This window comes from Microcaecilia unicolor, chromosome 5, assembly GCF_901765095.1.
Source record: "Microcaecilia unicolor chromosome 5, aMicUni1.1, whole genome shotgun sequence".
NCBI lineage: Eukaryota > Metazoa > Chordata > Amphibia > Gymnophiona > Siphonopidae > Microcaecilia > Microcaecilia unicolor.
In genome coordinates, this window is record NC_044035.1 from 184515881 (window position 1) to 184530046 (window position 14166).

Sequence of the window (14166 nt, forward strand, 5' to 3'; positions counted from 1 at the left end):
CTGCCTCCGGTAGCCCAGCTTTCTGAATGTGGGTGTTGTGCACATGAAATCTGCCCCGTTGGGATTCCCCGGCTCCCTGTACCCCCTTTCTTCGTGCCTTCCCGGATCCCCTTTCACCTGCACTCTCACAAATGCCCTCTTTCAGCAACATTCAAGGTAATAACTAAGTTCTCTAATGTTGCTAACACAGGAAAGGGAACTAAAACTGGCTTACAAAAATGGCCACTACCGCATGGACTACAACAGGAAACACAACAGAGCACACTCTGACCCAGTAGGCAGGGGGAAAAGCACCATGGGAGAAGAGCTTACCAACTACCAACATCGTGAGACTGTAACACAAGCTAACACAATACCCTACACCCACCACAATGCAATGCTGATGTGACCCTGTACTGCACCCGAGAGCCACATCTGACCCAGGGAAAGGCTGTGACAGGATCGAACACATTCTGCTGTCATGGGGGTGGGTACGGCATTTGAGGCTGGCATACAGGCTGGAAAAAACGTTTTTAAAGTGGGGTTTTTTTTGGTGGGAGGGGGTTAGTGACCACTGGGGGAGTCTGGGGAGGTCATCCCCGATTCCCTCCAGTGGTCATCTGGGCAGTTGGCAGCACTTTTTTGAGACTTGTTCATGAGAAAAAAAAAGTGACGCAAAATCGCGGTCAAAACGCCTTTTTTTTTCGATTATCAGCTAAAGACGCCCATCTCTCCTCAGCTGATAACCACGCCTCCGACACGCCCCCATCAACTTTATTCATTTCTGCGATGGAGTGCAGTTGGAAACGCCCAAAATCGGCTTTCGATTATACCGATTTGGGCGCCTTTGCAAGAAAAACGCCCATCTCCCGATTTGGGTCGAAATATGGGTGTTTTTCTTTTTCGATTATGAGCTGGACAATGTCTTGAGTTAAAACAAGGTTTATTGAAAATCGGAAACGACTCAATACAATGTTGTGTTTCAGCCAGAAGGCTTGCATCAGGAGTCTGTGTGCAAGTTCAGAATAAAAACATCAAAAGGTGAAGTCATTAAAAAAAGAAATTGAATATACACCATTTTGGGTTTGAAGAAGCCATCCAGATGATCAATGTGGAATAATGATTCAGATAAATAATAACTGGGGATAATCAGGTTAATACCATGTTTTTTCTGTTTACTGTTGTTTAATTGATCCAGTGGCGTACTAAGGGGGGGGCGGTCCGCCCCGGGTGCACGCCGCTGGGGGGGGGTGCCGCGTGCCTGTCCGCTACGTTCGTTCTGTGCTCCCTCTGCCCCGGAACAGGTTACTTCCTGTTCCGGGGCAGAGGGAGCATGGAAACGAACGAAGCAGACAGGCGCGCGGCACCTCCCCCCCCCCCAGAGGCGTGCACCCGGGGGGAGTTCTTTCACCAGGGGGTGTCCTTTCACCGGGGGGGGGGGGGGGGGTTGTGCTGCACCCGGGGGGCGGGGCGCATCGGCGATCCGCCCCGGGTGTCAGCCCCCCTAGGAACGCCACTGAATTGATCTCCTTGTCTTGTTTCACTCTCCCTATTTTGTGGTCCAAAGAAGAGTATAGAATTACCTGATTGAAATAATTCTTGTGTATTACTTTCTTTGTATTTCTGGCAAGTTATTTTATTGCTTGTAAATTTAAATTCTTATAAATAAAATAAAAAAAGTCATAAGAACCGCAGTGAGAAATGAAGATGGTCTTTAAAAAGACCGTTGATTGTTTGCGCTGCTTAATAAGACTAAATGCCTTACAGAAGCTGTGCTCCAGTCTCTGGAACCCGTGGTCTTAGTTCCCACTTCTCTTCTTGAGATGAACACCATAGAGACTACTGAAGGATGACAAATGAAAATAGTATCTTAAAGGTGTTGAATGCTTCCTGTCAGGACACTTAACTGAGAATACCATCATCAAACTTAAGCAAAAAAAACATGTTTTCACCTGATTCTTGAACATGTCTGTGTCTGAAGATAGCCTGAGATCAGGTGGAAGTTTCATTCATGGGCCAGCATGCGAAAGGTACAACACCTTGTCTCTGCAAAATATACCGACATAACTTTTCTTCACTGAAAGGAAATTTGTACCCATCATATGCTGTATAATATTTCTTTATATAGCTTTGTCCCGAGTGCTGATTTACACTTTTTCAACATACCTGTTCCTGAGAACATAATATAGAAACTTGAGTGAAAGGAACTTGGGTTTTCTCAAGGCTACTTGATGAGTGATGCTGCTGCTGCTGATGGATACTTATAGCCCACTTCTATCCCTAAGTTTAGGTTCAGAGCGGGTTAACAACTACAAGAAAAGGACATCAGTCCAGACCTCCAATGATAAATAATTATAATTCAAGCAAAAGTGCTGTAATTTCATAACAAACATTTTGAAAACAAATATGATTTCAATTCTTTACGAAAATGAATATAAGAAAAAAATAATCTAACTTCTTCTGGGAGTATATTCCAAAGTTTTGTTATTTGAAAGTTAATAGACTTCTCCTAAAAACTTTTCAATTTAACACCGCTAAAGGAGGAGATTTGTAACATGAGATACATACAAGTTTGTTGATCACTAAGGAGGCCCTTTTACAAAGCTGCAGTAAAAGGGGCCCTCTGGTGGCATCGGCACCTACAGCTGGGGTTTTTTTTAGGAAAAAGGACATGGCTGTGCAGCAAGTACAAATTTGCCGTGTGACCATTTCCTGGGGGAACCCTTACCACATCCTATTTAGGAGGCTTTAAGGGCTCCTGCTCTAACCCGGCAGTAAAACTAAAAAATATTTCTGTTCACACCAGAAATAGTGCATGACGAGAGCGGAATTACCACCAGCTCTCATGGTGGGCTGGCAGTAGTGCTGGATTGGTGCACATCAACCCTGCGGTAGCTGTACCACGGCATTGTAAAAAGGCCCCAAAGTAATTAATAATGTCAGATAAGTTGGACAGTGACGCTCTATAAATTTTTTAAGCAAGACATCATATTTTGAAAGCTATTCGTATTTTCACTGGGAGCCAGTATAGATCAATCAACATTGGAGACACATGATCAGATTTGGCTTTTGGATGGAGATGTTCTGTCTAGATGTATAGTAAAGGAAATGTAGCTAAAATGCATTCATCTTTAAAAAGGATCACATTTAGAATGCACTACTTTTATCCCCATATAAAATCTTTGCCCATTATTTTATACGCCTTCTACATCCTGTAAGGATTACTCCATAATTGATTTCCTGGATGCTGTTATGCTAAGATACTCTCTATTTCACAAGACTTTGGGTGTAATATTACTGAAGCAATGGAGGATCTGTGCAAAAGATTTGCATGAAGGTAACTACTTGTAAACTTGTAATTCTAATTCTCCAAAGAACCTAAGAACTACTGCTGTCCCTTAATTTCCATCATCTAATGGGGACCAACCAGTTCAATTTGGTGGTCCATAGCTATGATGCTGAGCGTGAAAGTGCATTCATGAGCTGGACAGGTTGCAGTTACAGAAGCAGGTGAACACCTAACACTTTAGTAATTTTAGTTGTCAAGGCTTCCCATAGCACATGTGATAGGACATGCCACAGACCCAAACAGTGATAGACCTGGGAAGGAAAAACAAGCATAAGACAACTGATGTTACTGGTGACTAATTCATTTTGTTTTGTTTTAGCCTCTTCAGTCACTGTCAGTGTCAGAATCACGACTGAAATCAGGAACCACGGTTCTCCTCAATGCCCTTGGCAGTAATACCAGCCTCACCAAAATTGATGTCAGTGGCAATGCGATGGGAGATACAGGAGCTAAGATGCTGGCCAAAGCCTTACAAATTGGCACCAATCTCAGGTACCATAGAAAGTGTTATCTACCCTTTTCTGTAGAGAGGTTGGTGAGTCCACCTCTAGAACAATTCCCAGATGAAGTCTGAAACATCAAGAAGAAGGAAAGAGGAAACAGAGGTATAGGAAAGGAAGGGTGAGAGAGATGGAGGAACAGGAAAAGCAATTGAGAAGTGAGAGGGGCAGGTGAGGAAAAAGGGAGAAGATGAGGGTGAAATAAGGGAGAAGTGGTGGAGGCAGATAATGAGAAATGAATGAGATGAGAGATATAATCATAGAAGGTATCAGCAGAAAAGAATCATTTGGTCCATACTGCATACTGTGCTGTCACATGTTCTCCTTGATTCTCATCTACTGTGTCACCAAGGTATATTTTCCAACAAGATCCCTACGTGAGAAGTCTAAAAAGGTATCTATATTAAGCCTATTTTACAAAGGCACTCTTAGTTGAGTGGTGACAGGATTTCTGTGCTTTTATCCTAGTGGTGTTTCATCTAACTCTCCAGTAGGTGTTACTAGTATTGATGATGTATATTTATAAAATACACATATACATTGCCCCTGCATCCGTTCGCACTGCTGTTATCCCAGTGGTATTTCATTTAAATATCCCGTAGCTGTTAATAGTGTTCCTTGAATACTGTAATCTTGCCATATGAACAGGTTAAGCATAAGCCCTGGGTGGATGAACTATCCCCTGACACTTGAGGGGGTTGTCACTCACTGGTTCTACTGCTTTTGGTTTTCAATTCCTTCCCTGACTGGGACTTAACATTTGTCAGATGCTTAAAACCTTGCCCTGTCTTTCTAAGGTTTAGGTGCCAGTCTCCTCATACCCAGACCTTCTGCCTTAGGGCACTCGCTCCTCAGAGAGACAGCTGTGGATCAGACTGACCTTCCTGAACAGTTCAGGTCAGGTGGGATCACTTGGCTTTGCTCCTTATAGCTCCAGGGGACAGACTGGCAGCCCCTGTGCTTTTATTCCTACTTTACCTTCACTTAGTCCCTAGGGCAGGGAGCTAAGGCTCTGGTGGGCCTCTCCATCCTTCTTAGCTGGAACCCTTCTGGAGGAAGAAGAGAAGGCTCCTCTGTTAACTTAGGGTTTTATACTTCCCTCCAAAAGCTCATACTCAAAGACTATTGGATCAGACTCTCTGAATAGATTTCCTAGTGTTACACTTTGATTGGCACCCTTTTCTGGAACACAACCCCAGATTGTTCTTTTTGCAATGGCAGAGTATTTTGGGGAGCGTAATTCTACAACTGGGCACCTACAAATAGGAGCTCATTCTATAAAGGAACATAGGTGCCTATTTTCCATAAATGAATGCTACCATAACAGCGAAAATGTGCACCTATTAGTTAGGCAAAAGCACACACACTAACCAGGTAGCTGGCGTGTGCGCTTAAGTTCCAGTGATACACATATAATATACAGTATTCTTTAAGTTACATGTTTGAGTCTCACCCATGCTCCCTCCAGATTCTGCCTATGTGTTCACCTACCTGTAAAATACATGCTATGTAAGATATGCGTGCATTTACAGAATAGTGCTTGGGCAAAATTTTGGCATTTGCACGCCTGTCTTTACATGTGAGTGCATATATGCTAATATTCTAATGATTTACATGCATAATTGGTACATAACTGTTAGCACGTAATTATAGAATTACCCTTATGATGCCCCTTTGTTCTCTGTCCTTTAACTTTTCATTCTAGAGAACAATTTTAAGATACTTCATTGAACCCTACTTGATACTTGAATATTACCATATCTGAATTTGATACCATTTATTATGTATGTGTTTTGTAATCCGCCTAGAATTTGAAGATAGAGCTGAAAATAAACACTAATAAATAAATAAATCTCTCCCTCCTCTAGAGCGTACATCTTCAGCTGCTTCATTTTCTATATGGATGGCTTACATTGTTGATGACCATTCTTTAAACCCCCTTTATCTTGGCAATATTCTTACATAGATGTGGTCTCCAGAAATGAACATGGTATTCAAGGTGAGGATCTCACCAGAGTATAGTTTAATTTATTTAGCATTTGCTGTACCGCCTTCACTAACTTAGCAGATCAAAGTGGTTTACATAAAAAATTGGAAGAGACAAAAAGGAACTACAATATTCATATAGGAAAGATAAAAGCCATCCATACAAGTTAAGAGTTGGGGTGGGGTAGGGTACTCTTGTAATGGGGACTTGCTTGACTCTTCCTACAACTGATACTCCTCTTTAGAGTCTATGTATTAAACCATGTTAAAACTGGCTTGATAATGTGATCAGGCAGTTGTAACATTGTTATTATTTTGGTTTTTAACACGGAAAGTACAAAACTAATGATATGCAGAATGAAGTAACATTATTCTGGTCACATTCAAGACAGTGCAACAATGGTAGTACTGCTGTATTCTGCATCTCAGGTTTTCTGTTGACAGTAATTTAAAGTGAAAGAGTCAGTTAATTCATCTTCATTTATTTATTTTTGATATTCTGTTTATTTCAGATCACAAAGCATAAAATAATTATAATGTTTATGATAAATAAATTTAATCACTAAAAACAACCCCTCAGTCCACCCCCCGTTATTCCTGAATATTGAATATTCCTAATATTCAAACAGGGTTAGACCCTGACATATACCTCCAGAGTGTGGACTTGCCATATCTTGCACCATCACAGACTGTTAAACTGGGTCGTGTTATTGGGGAAGATTAAATTGTTTGGGCCATCCACAAAAATGCACTGTAAGAGGTACCTGGATCAGATGGATACAGGGCCAAATTTTATAAACTGCTGGTAACTGATATAGCAAAAACCCGTACTGCTATGTCTAGAGTGGAGGAGTGGCCTAGTGGTTAGTGCAGTAGACCTTGATCCTAGGGAACTGAGTTCAATTCTCACCGCAGCTTCTTGTGACTGTGGGAAGTCACCTAAACCTCCATTGCCCCAGTTATAAATAAGTACCCACCTGTAAATGCTATGTAAACCACCTTGAATGTAGTTGCAAAAACCACAGAAAGGCAGTATATCAAGTGCCATTTCCCTTTAATAGCAATTATGTATGTTGTTATATGCATGTATCTGCTCTTTCCTGTCATAATTTGTTGTTCTTGTCCATTCTTATTTTATTTGAAATTGTTAATGTTGTACACCACTTTGCCCTTTGGTTAACTAAAGCAGCGTATCAAATTTTGAAATAAAAATAACGTGAACAATAGTCTGATCGGTGTATGCCCACATCCATAAGGTCAGCGCAGATAATAGTTTTTCATAAACTGGGGAAAGAACCCTTGTTACCAGAACATAGTAACATAGTAGATGACGGCAGAAAAAGACCTGCACGGTCCATCCAGTCTGCCCAACAAGATAACTCATATGTGCCACATTTTGTGTATACCTTACCTTGATTTGTACCTGTCTTTTTCAAGGGCACAGATCATATAAGTCTGCCCAGCACTATCCTCACCCCCCCAACCTCCAGCCCCGCCTCCCACCACCGGCTCTGGCACAGACCGTATAAGTTTGCCCAGCATTATCCCCGCCTCCCAACCACCAGTCCCGCCTCCCACCACCGGCTCTGGCACAGACCGTATAAGTCTGCCCAGCACTATCCCCGCCTCCCACTACCGGCTCTTGCCACCCAATCTCGGTTAAGCTCCCGAGGATCCATTCCTTCTAAACAGGATTCCTTTATATTTATCCCACGCATGCTTGAATTCCGTTACCGTTTTCATGAAGCTAAGTAATAAATTTTAAACAAATCGGAGAAAATATTTCTTCACCCAACATGTAACTAAACTCAAATTCTTTGCCAGAGAATGTGGTAAAAGCAGTTAGCTTAGCAGGGTCTAGAAAAGGTTTGAATAATTTCCTAAAAGAAAAGTCCATAAAAATTTAAGATGGACTTGGGAAAATCCACTGCATATTTCTAGGACTCTGCACCATAAAATCTGTTTTACTGTTCTGGGGATCTTGCCAAGCACCTTCTATTTCACTGATCTGCTATGAAATGAAATTGCTTGCCACAGGGTTATCAAATTTATTGGCACAGGTACCCCCAGGGGCAGCCCAAGGAAATCAGCTGCCCGAGGCAGTGATGAGATGCCGCCCTCGCCTAGTCTGTCATCTCCGCCATTCCTCCTCAAACCTCTTGCCTGCATTCAGCTTATTTTTTTTTTTTAATCTTTATTAATATTTCAATAATTCACAAACCAATGTGACTTAGCAATCTATCATCCATTCAAAAGAAAACATTTATTAACGCAAAAAGCGTAAGGAAATGATACAAACATTATTTTCTGTCCACCATTAAAAAGAAAACGTTACCAAGAAAAAGAAAAAGAAAGATAAGCAAAATTAGAAATTAACACACATTTACCATTTCTGTGCTCAAACTCCAGCCTACTATGTGGGAGGGCATGCCACTATCACTTTAACTCTAGCTTCCAAAAAATCTTTAAGCTGTTTAGGGTCCATAAATTGAAATTGTTTACCCTCAAGCATTACTTGACATATACAAGGAAAACGTAAAACAAAGTTTGCTCTCAAGGCCTAGACTCTGGGACGCAGTTCCAAAAAGGCCTTGCGCCTCATTTGTGTTGGCCTAGAGAGGTCAGGATAAATTCTAACCTTAGAACCCATAAAAAGCCTAGCCAAGTGTTGTAAAGAAAGTCTTAATACAGCGTTCCGATCTGGCTCAAGCACAAAAGTGACCAGCATAGTCGTCCTATGAGTAATAACTTCCAACAAACTTTCCAGGAAGGAAGTAAGATTCATTTCTTCACCCATCTCTCACCTTGGGGGATCTCCCAAGGTCCCCACGGTATTCCAGATGTAATATGCCCGAGTTATGGGGGGCAATGAGTCTTTATCCATTCCTAGAATGTCTATCAGATATTTTTTCACCATCTCGATCGGAGAAATTAACGGAGATTTGGGGAAATTAAGGAATCGAAGGTTAAGTCTTCGTGCCTGATTCTCCAGATATTCCAAACGTTTGTGCAAAAAGTTATTATCTTTGATCAAAGCAGATTCCAAAGTCCCCATTTCTTGTATTTTGGTATCCACTTTCTCAATCTTAACGGACTGCTGTGCAGCCACTTGTGCCTGTATCAGAACAGCTTCTGAAAGAGTTTTAATATCATTTGAATTTTCTTTTAGCATAGTTTGCATCGAGAAGTGGGTGTTGTATACCATATCCCACAGTGACTCAAGCATCACAATAGTGGGTTTACGTATTCCACCTGTTGGTAAAGGGGAATGAGGTGGGGGCCCTGAACGAGAGAGTTTAGAGACAATGTCCTGTGGCAATACCTTTAAAGCCAATTCGGCCGAAAATGCTTGGTCCTGGGTCTCACTCCGATTCGCTGCAGTCCTCCCCTCTAACAGCTGCGAATCCACCCCTTCGGTGTCCGTTTCTGGTAGGGCTGCTGCGAAAACCTCACTCCCCGGCTGTGGTGGAGCCCTGCGTTCCCCGGGGCTCAGGGAAGCCCCATCTCCGCTTCCAACTGACGTCAACACGTCAGTAGCTGTAGAAGGAGTCGATGTGCACAGAGGTCCCGGTTGCAGCATCGGAAATTGCAGAATCGACTGCTTCAGCGTCGAAGCGGGTCCAGGAGCCGAGGGAAGCTCCTTTACCTTCCCCCTCCGCTTTCCCATCACGAACGAGGGGGCGAGGGTACCGCTAATAGCATCTCACTGCAACAACTCCGCGGAGCAAACACAGGTACGTGCGTTCAGTACGCCATCTTGGAAACAACTCTGCATTCAGCTTATTTTATTCTTTTCCAAAAGGTGGCAGCGATTCCCATAGGCTGCCCTGCTGTGGTGCCACCGGCACTGGCCTCTTCACTCTAGTGTGTCCCGCCTCCGAGGAGACAGGAAGTTATGTCAAGAGGCATGGTGCAATAGGGAGAAGAGGCCGGTGCGCCGCGGTGGCAGGGCAGCCTATGGGAATCACTGCCACTACCGCTGCCACCTTTTGGAAAAGAAAAAATAAGGTAAACGTTGGAAAAGGGTTGAGGAAGGAAGGGGAGAGTGCTGCTTGAGGCCCCCACCTCAGTTGGCCTAATTGTAGGGCCGCAACTGAGTACTCCTGACACTCATATTGGATCTACAAGTAGGATTTGTACGTGAGCACCATTCTGTTAAAAATATCCGGCAGACAGGGCCGCTGAGAGAAACAGCTAGGCCTGGGGCAGGACTGAAGCACCCGGGTCACCACTTCCACACTCAGGCCGCTGCCCCACACCTTTCTGTCTGCTCTCTTGCTCTGTCCTCTCCTGATGGACTGAGGTGGAGGATTGAGAGGAGCTGACCATATTGGTATAGGGAAAGGAGAGATGGAGAGATGTTAGACCAGGAGGAGGGAAAGAAAGAGAGAGAGAAGAAAAGCTAGACTCCGGGCAGAAGAACAAGAGGGAAGATGCTAGAATGGAAGGGGGCAGAAGAGCCAGAGGGGAGATGCTAGACTGTTGGGGGGAGGGCAGAAGAGAGAGGGGAGATGCTTGCAAGGGAATACAATAGGCAGATCTTTCTAAATTTATACCCTGAATGCACTCCTAGAAAACTTCATTCTCTGGTCTTCAGTCTCACTCATTGTACATCACATTCTCTGGGATGGACACCCTTTGTATCTCAAATGTGTCAGCATTTAAATGCTATTGAGGGTTGATTCTGAGTGCCTATTTTATAAAAGTGCATGGTGCATATGTTTTCTTTATAAAATATGCTTAAATACTTTTTTGGACTTCTCACATAGGCATCCTGTTATAAATTTAGCTCATGAGATAATTTTATAAAATCATATCTATGAGTACATGCCGATATACTCATGTATAATACCTCTTATAAAATTACCTCATGCATAAAAGTATGCTTGACGGCAAGATTATACTTACTTGTACATGTATTTGGTGAAGGTATGTTCTGGGCAGAGTGTGATTCAGGCATGTACTTTGTACAAAACAGGCATACCTTTACACCTGCTCATGAGCAGGAGTAAATGTACTCAGGTGTATTTTACCGGCGATTTCAATTTTTTAACAGAGTGGCTTATAGGTGTCATATTTCTATTCTATAAGAACACTTATGCATGTAAATGTTCTTATTAAATTCTAATGTGAACCTGGATTAACGTACCAAAATTTAGGCTTGCACATTTGTGACAGCTTTATGGTTTGTGTAAAATGTTAGTGCTTAAGGGTCTCTTTTACAAAGCCGCGCTACCAATTCTTGGTGCGGCAAATTCCTATGGGCTTGCTCTTATTTGCCGCATGGGAGTCACTAGCGCGGCTTCGTAAAAGAAGCCCTAAATGCGCGTGAATTACAGTATTCTCTAAGTTATGCATGAAAAATGTTGGCCACACCTATGCCCTGCCTATGCCTCTCCCCAATGAGAGGACTCTAACAATTACACACTAAGCCATTTTAGTGTGTACTTATAGAATAGTGGTTAGGTGTATTACTTCCAGTTACGCACACAAGTATACATTTACCCGCATGGATGGCAGTATTTTATAAATTAAAAAATGCAAAAGGCACTTAAATTTAGGTACTGTTTTATAGAATGAGGGAGTATATGCACATACGCTCCCTTTATTGCAATTTAATGTAGTGTTTAGTCCAAACAGGCTCCCAATGAACTGTATACTTGTTGATCTGCAGTTACAGCTCATACAACCACCTCAAGGTTGGATGGTCTGCTAGCACTTTCCTTACTCATTGACTGTGTTCACCATTGCATTGTGCCCTGTTTCTGCACTCCTTGTTATCACTTCTCCTGCTTTTAAAGTACAGTTTTGTTATTAACAGATCTATGGTGCACATCCTATTGCTGTCTCCTGTTCTTTCTTTTTTTTTCTTTCTGTTAAACAGGACTGTAGTTTGGGACAGAAATAACACAACTGCTAATGGATTTCTGGATGTGGCGCACGCTTTGGAGAGGTCTGTATTCCAAGAGATCTTTCAGTTTAGTTATCTTGCAAAACAAGTCACGGTGACAGAGTGAAGCAAGAAGAGTAGAGAAATAAGCATTAGATTAAGTGGATATGGATCTCCTACCACTGCTCAGCTCAGGGTTCTGTTTCTTTAGCACAGTGTAAATTCTTGGTTGCGAGTCAAAAAATGAAAGTTTTGGTTCCCAAAATCAGCAACTACAAGGAGAGGTGGCAGTGCTGCAGGAAATGTAGGACACCTACCTACAGATGTAATCAGAGCCAGGACAAAGTGAGTGAGGCACTAATCTAGGACTCAGCATGCTTTGGAGTACAGCACAAGCTGAGTCCTAATAGTAATTGCCTCTTTCGCTTTGTCTTGACTCTGATTACATTCTTGGGTAGGTATTCTACAGTTTTTGTAACACTCTCACCTCTCATTGCAGCTGCAGATTTTAGAAATTGAACCTGTAATTGAAACTATAATCAACGATGACTGAGATATCTAAGTTCACTTTGGACTTTTAAGTGTTGCTCTTTGCTGTATAATTTAAAATAATTAAACATCAGAACATTATTGTCTCCATGGTATCAATTATGTAATGGGTATGTATAGCTAACATTTTGCTCTATTTTCACTGAGAGAAAGACAGCATAATTTTCAAATCTTGCATAGGACAAAAAATATCTTGTACTAGTTCTGGCTGTAAAATTGAGGTGTGCTGCAGGAAGTGTGAGATCCTTACATGTGACTGTAGTGTTTTACTGCATAGGGTGCGGGTGATTTCTGTGCCTTTGGTTTATGGCTATAACTGCCACTCTGCGCAGGTGACCCATGTGGCTTCAATTTATAGTTGTGACTGGTGTTTGTCGCAGTTGACCCCCATGCCTTCAGTTTAGGATTTCATCTGCTGCTCCATGCAGGTGGCATCCCCTGCCTTTTGTATAAGGCTTCATCAGCTGCTGTACGCAAGTAGCCTCCACCACCTTTGAATTAGGGTTTCATCTGCTGCTTCATACAGGTAGCCTCCTCTGCTTTCGGTTTATCTACTGCTCTATGCAGGTAACCTCCCCTGCCTTTTGTTTAGAGTTTCATCTGCCACTCTATGCAGGTAGCCTCCCCGCCTTTGGTTTAGATGATCACCTGCTCCCAGAAATGTTCACTGCTTTGGTACATATTAGTTTAGTTTAATAATTTGATTAACCACCTTTAGAGAGCACAACAAAGTGAAATCCAGAATTATATTTAGATCCTGTATGTAAGATCACCTTTATTTCAGAACAGAGGGTTTCACTCAGGTTTAGATGTACAAAAGGGCCTTTCCTGTTTTGTGTCTATGGGTAATACAAGTTTTTTTAGAGATAGTCATTAATTTATTATACAAAAAAAGGTCATGAGAATTCATGGCACTACAATATATCTACGCTGATGATGTAACGATCTACATCCCATTCAAACAAGACCTAAAAGAAATTTCCAATGATATCAACCAAAGCCTACATATCATGCACTCCTTGGCAGACGCCTTTCACTTAAAACTCAACGCAGAAAAAACCCAATGCCTAATACTCACCTCTCAACACAACACGAACAAATTCACCACCATCAAAACACCAAAACTAAATCTACCAATCTCGGAAACCCTGAAAATTCTTGGAGTCACCATTGATCGGCACCTAACACTTGAGAATCACGCAAAAAACACAACCAAAAAGATGTTCCACTCAATGTGGAAATTAAAAAGAATAAGACCTTTCTTCCCAAGAAAAGTCTTCCGTAACCTGGTACAATCTTTAGTACTTAGTCATCTAGACTATTGCAACGCACTCTACGCTGGCTGCAAGGAACAAATTCTCAAAAAACTCCAAACAGCCCAGAACACTGCGGCCAGACTCATATTTGAAAAATCAAAATACGAAAGTGCAAAACCCTTACGAGAGAAGCTACACTGGCTCCCACTCAAAGAACGTATCACATTCAAAATATGTACTCTAGTACACAAAATCATCCATGGTGATGCCCCAGCCTACATGTCAGACTTGATAGACCTACCACCCAGGAATGCTAAAAAATCATCTCGCACATTCCTTAATCTTTATTTCCCTAACTGCAAAGGTCTAAAATACAAATTAATGCGCTCATCAACCTTTTCCTATATGAGCTCCCAATTCTGGAATGCATTGCCACGCACCCATTCCAGGATAGGGGAGGGCTAGGATAGGGGAGGGCAGACTTATACGGTCTGTACCAGAGCCGGTGATGGGAGACGGGACTGGTGGTTGGGAGGCGGGAAATACTGCTGGGCAGACTTATACGGTCTGTGCCCTGAAAAAGACAGGTACAAATTCAAGATATGAGTTTATCTTGGGCAGACTAGATGGACCATGCAGGTCTTTTTCTGCCGTCAT

General features: G+C 42.3%; 1 protein-coding gene across 1 annotated transcript in view; it reads left to right on the forward strand.

The window, feature by feature from the left end:
- CARMIL2 (capping protein regulator and myosin 1 linker 2) overlaps window positions 1-14166 on the forward strand; it is a 591305-nt gene that overhangs the window by 77394 nt on the left and 499745 nt on the right. Inside the window, 2 exon segments of the mRNA XM_030203654.1 lie at window positions 3648-3820; window positions 11699-11767. Coding sequence (XP_030059514.1) covers window positions 3648-3820; window positions 11699-11767 — 242 coding nt within the window.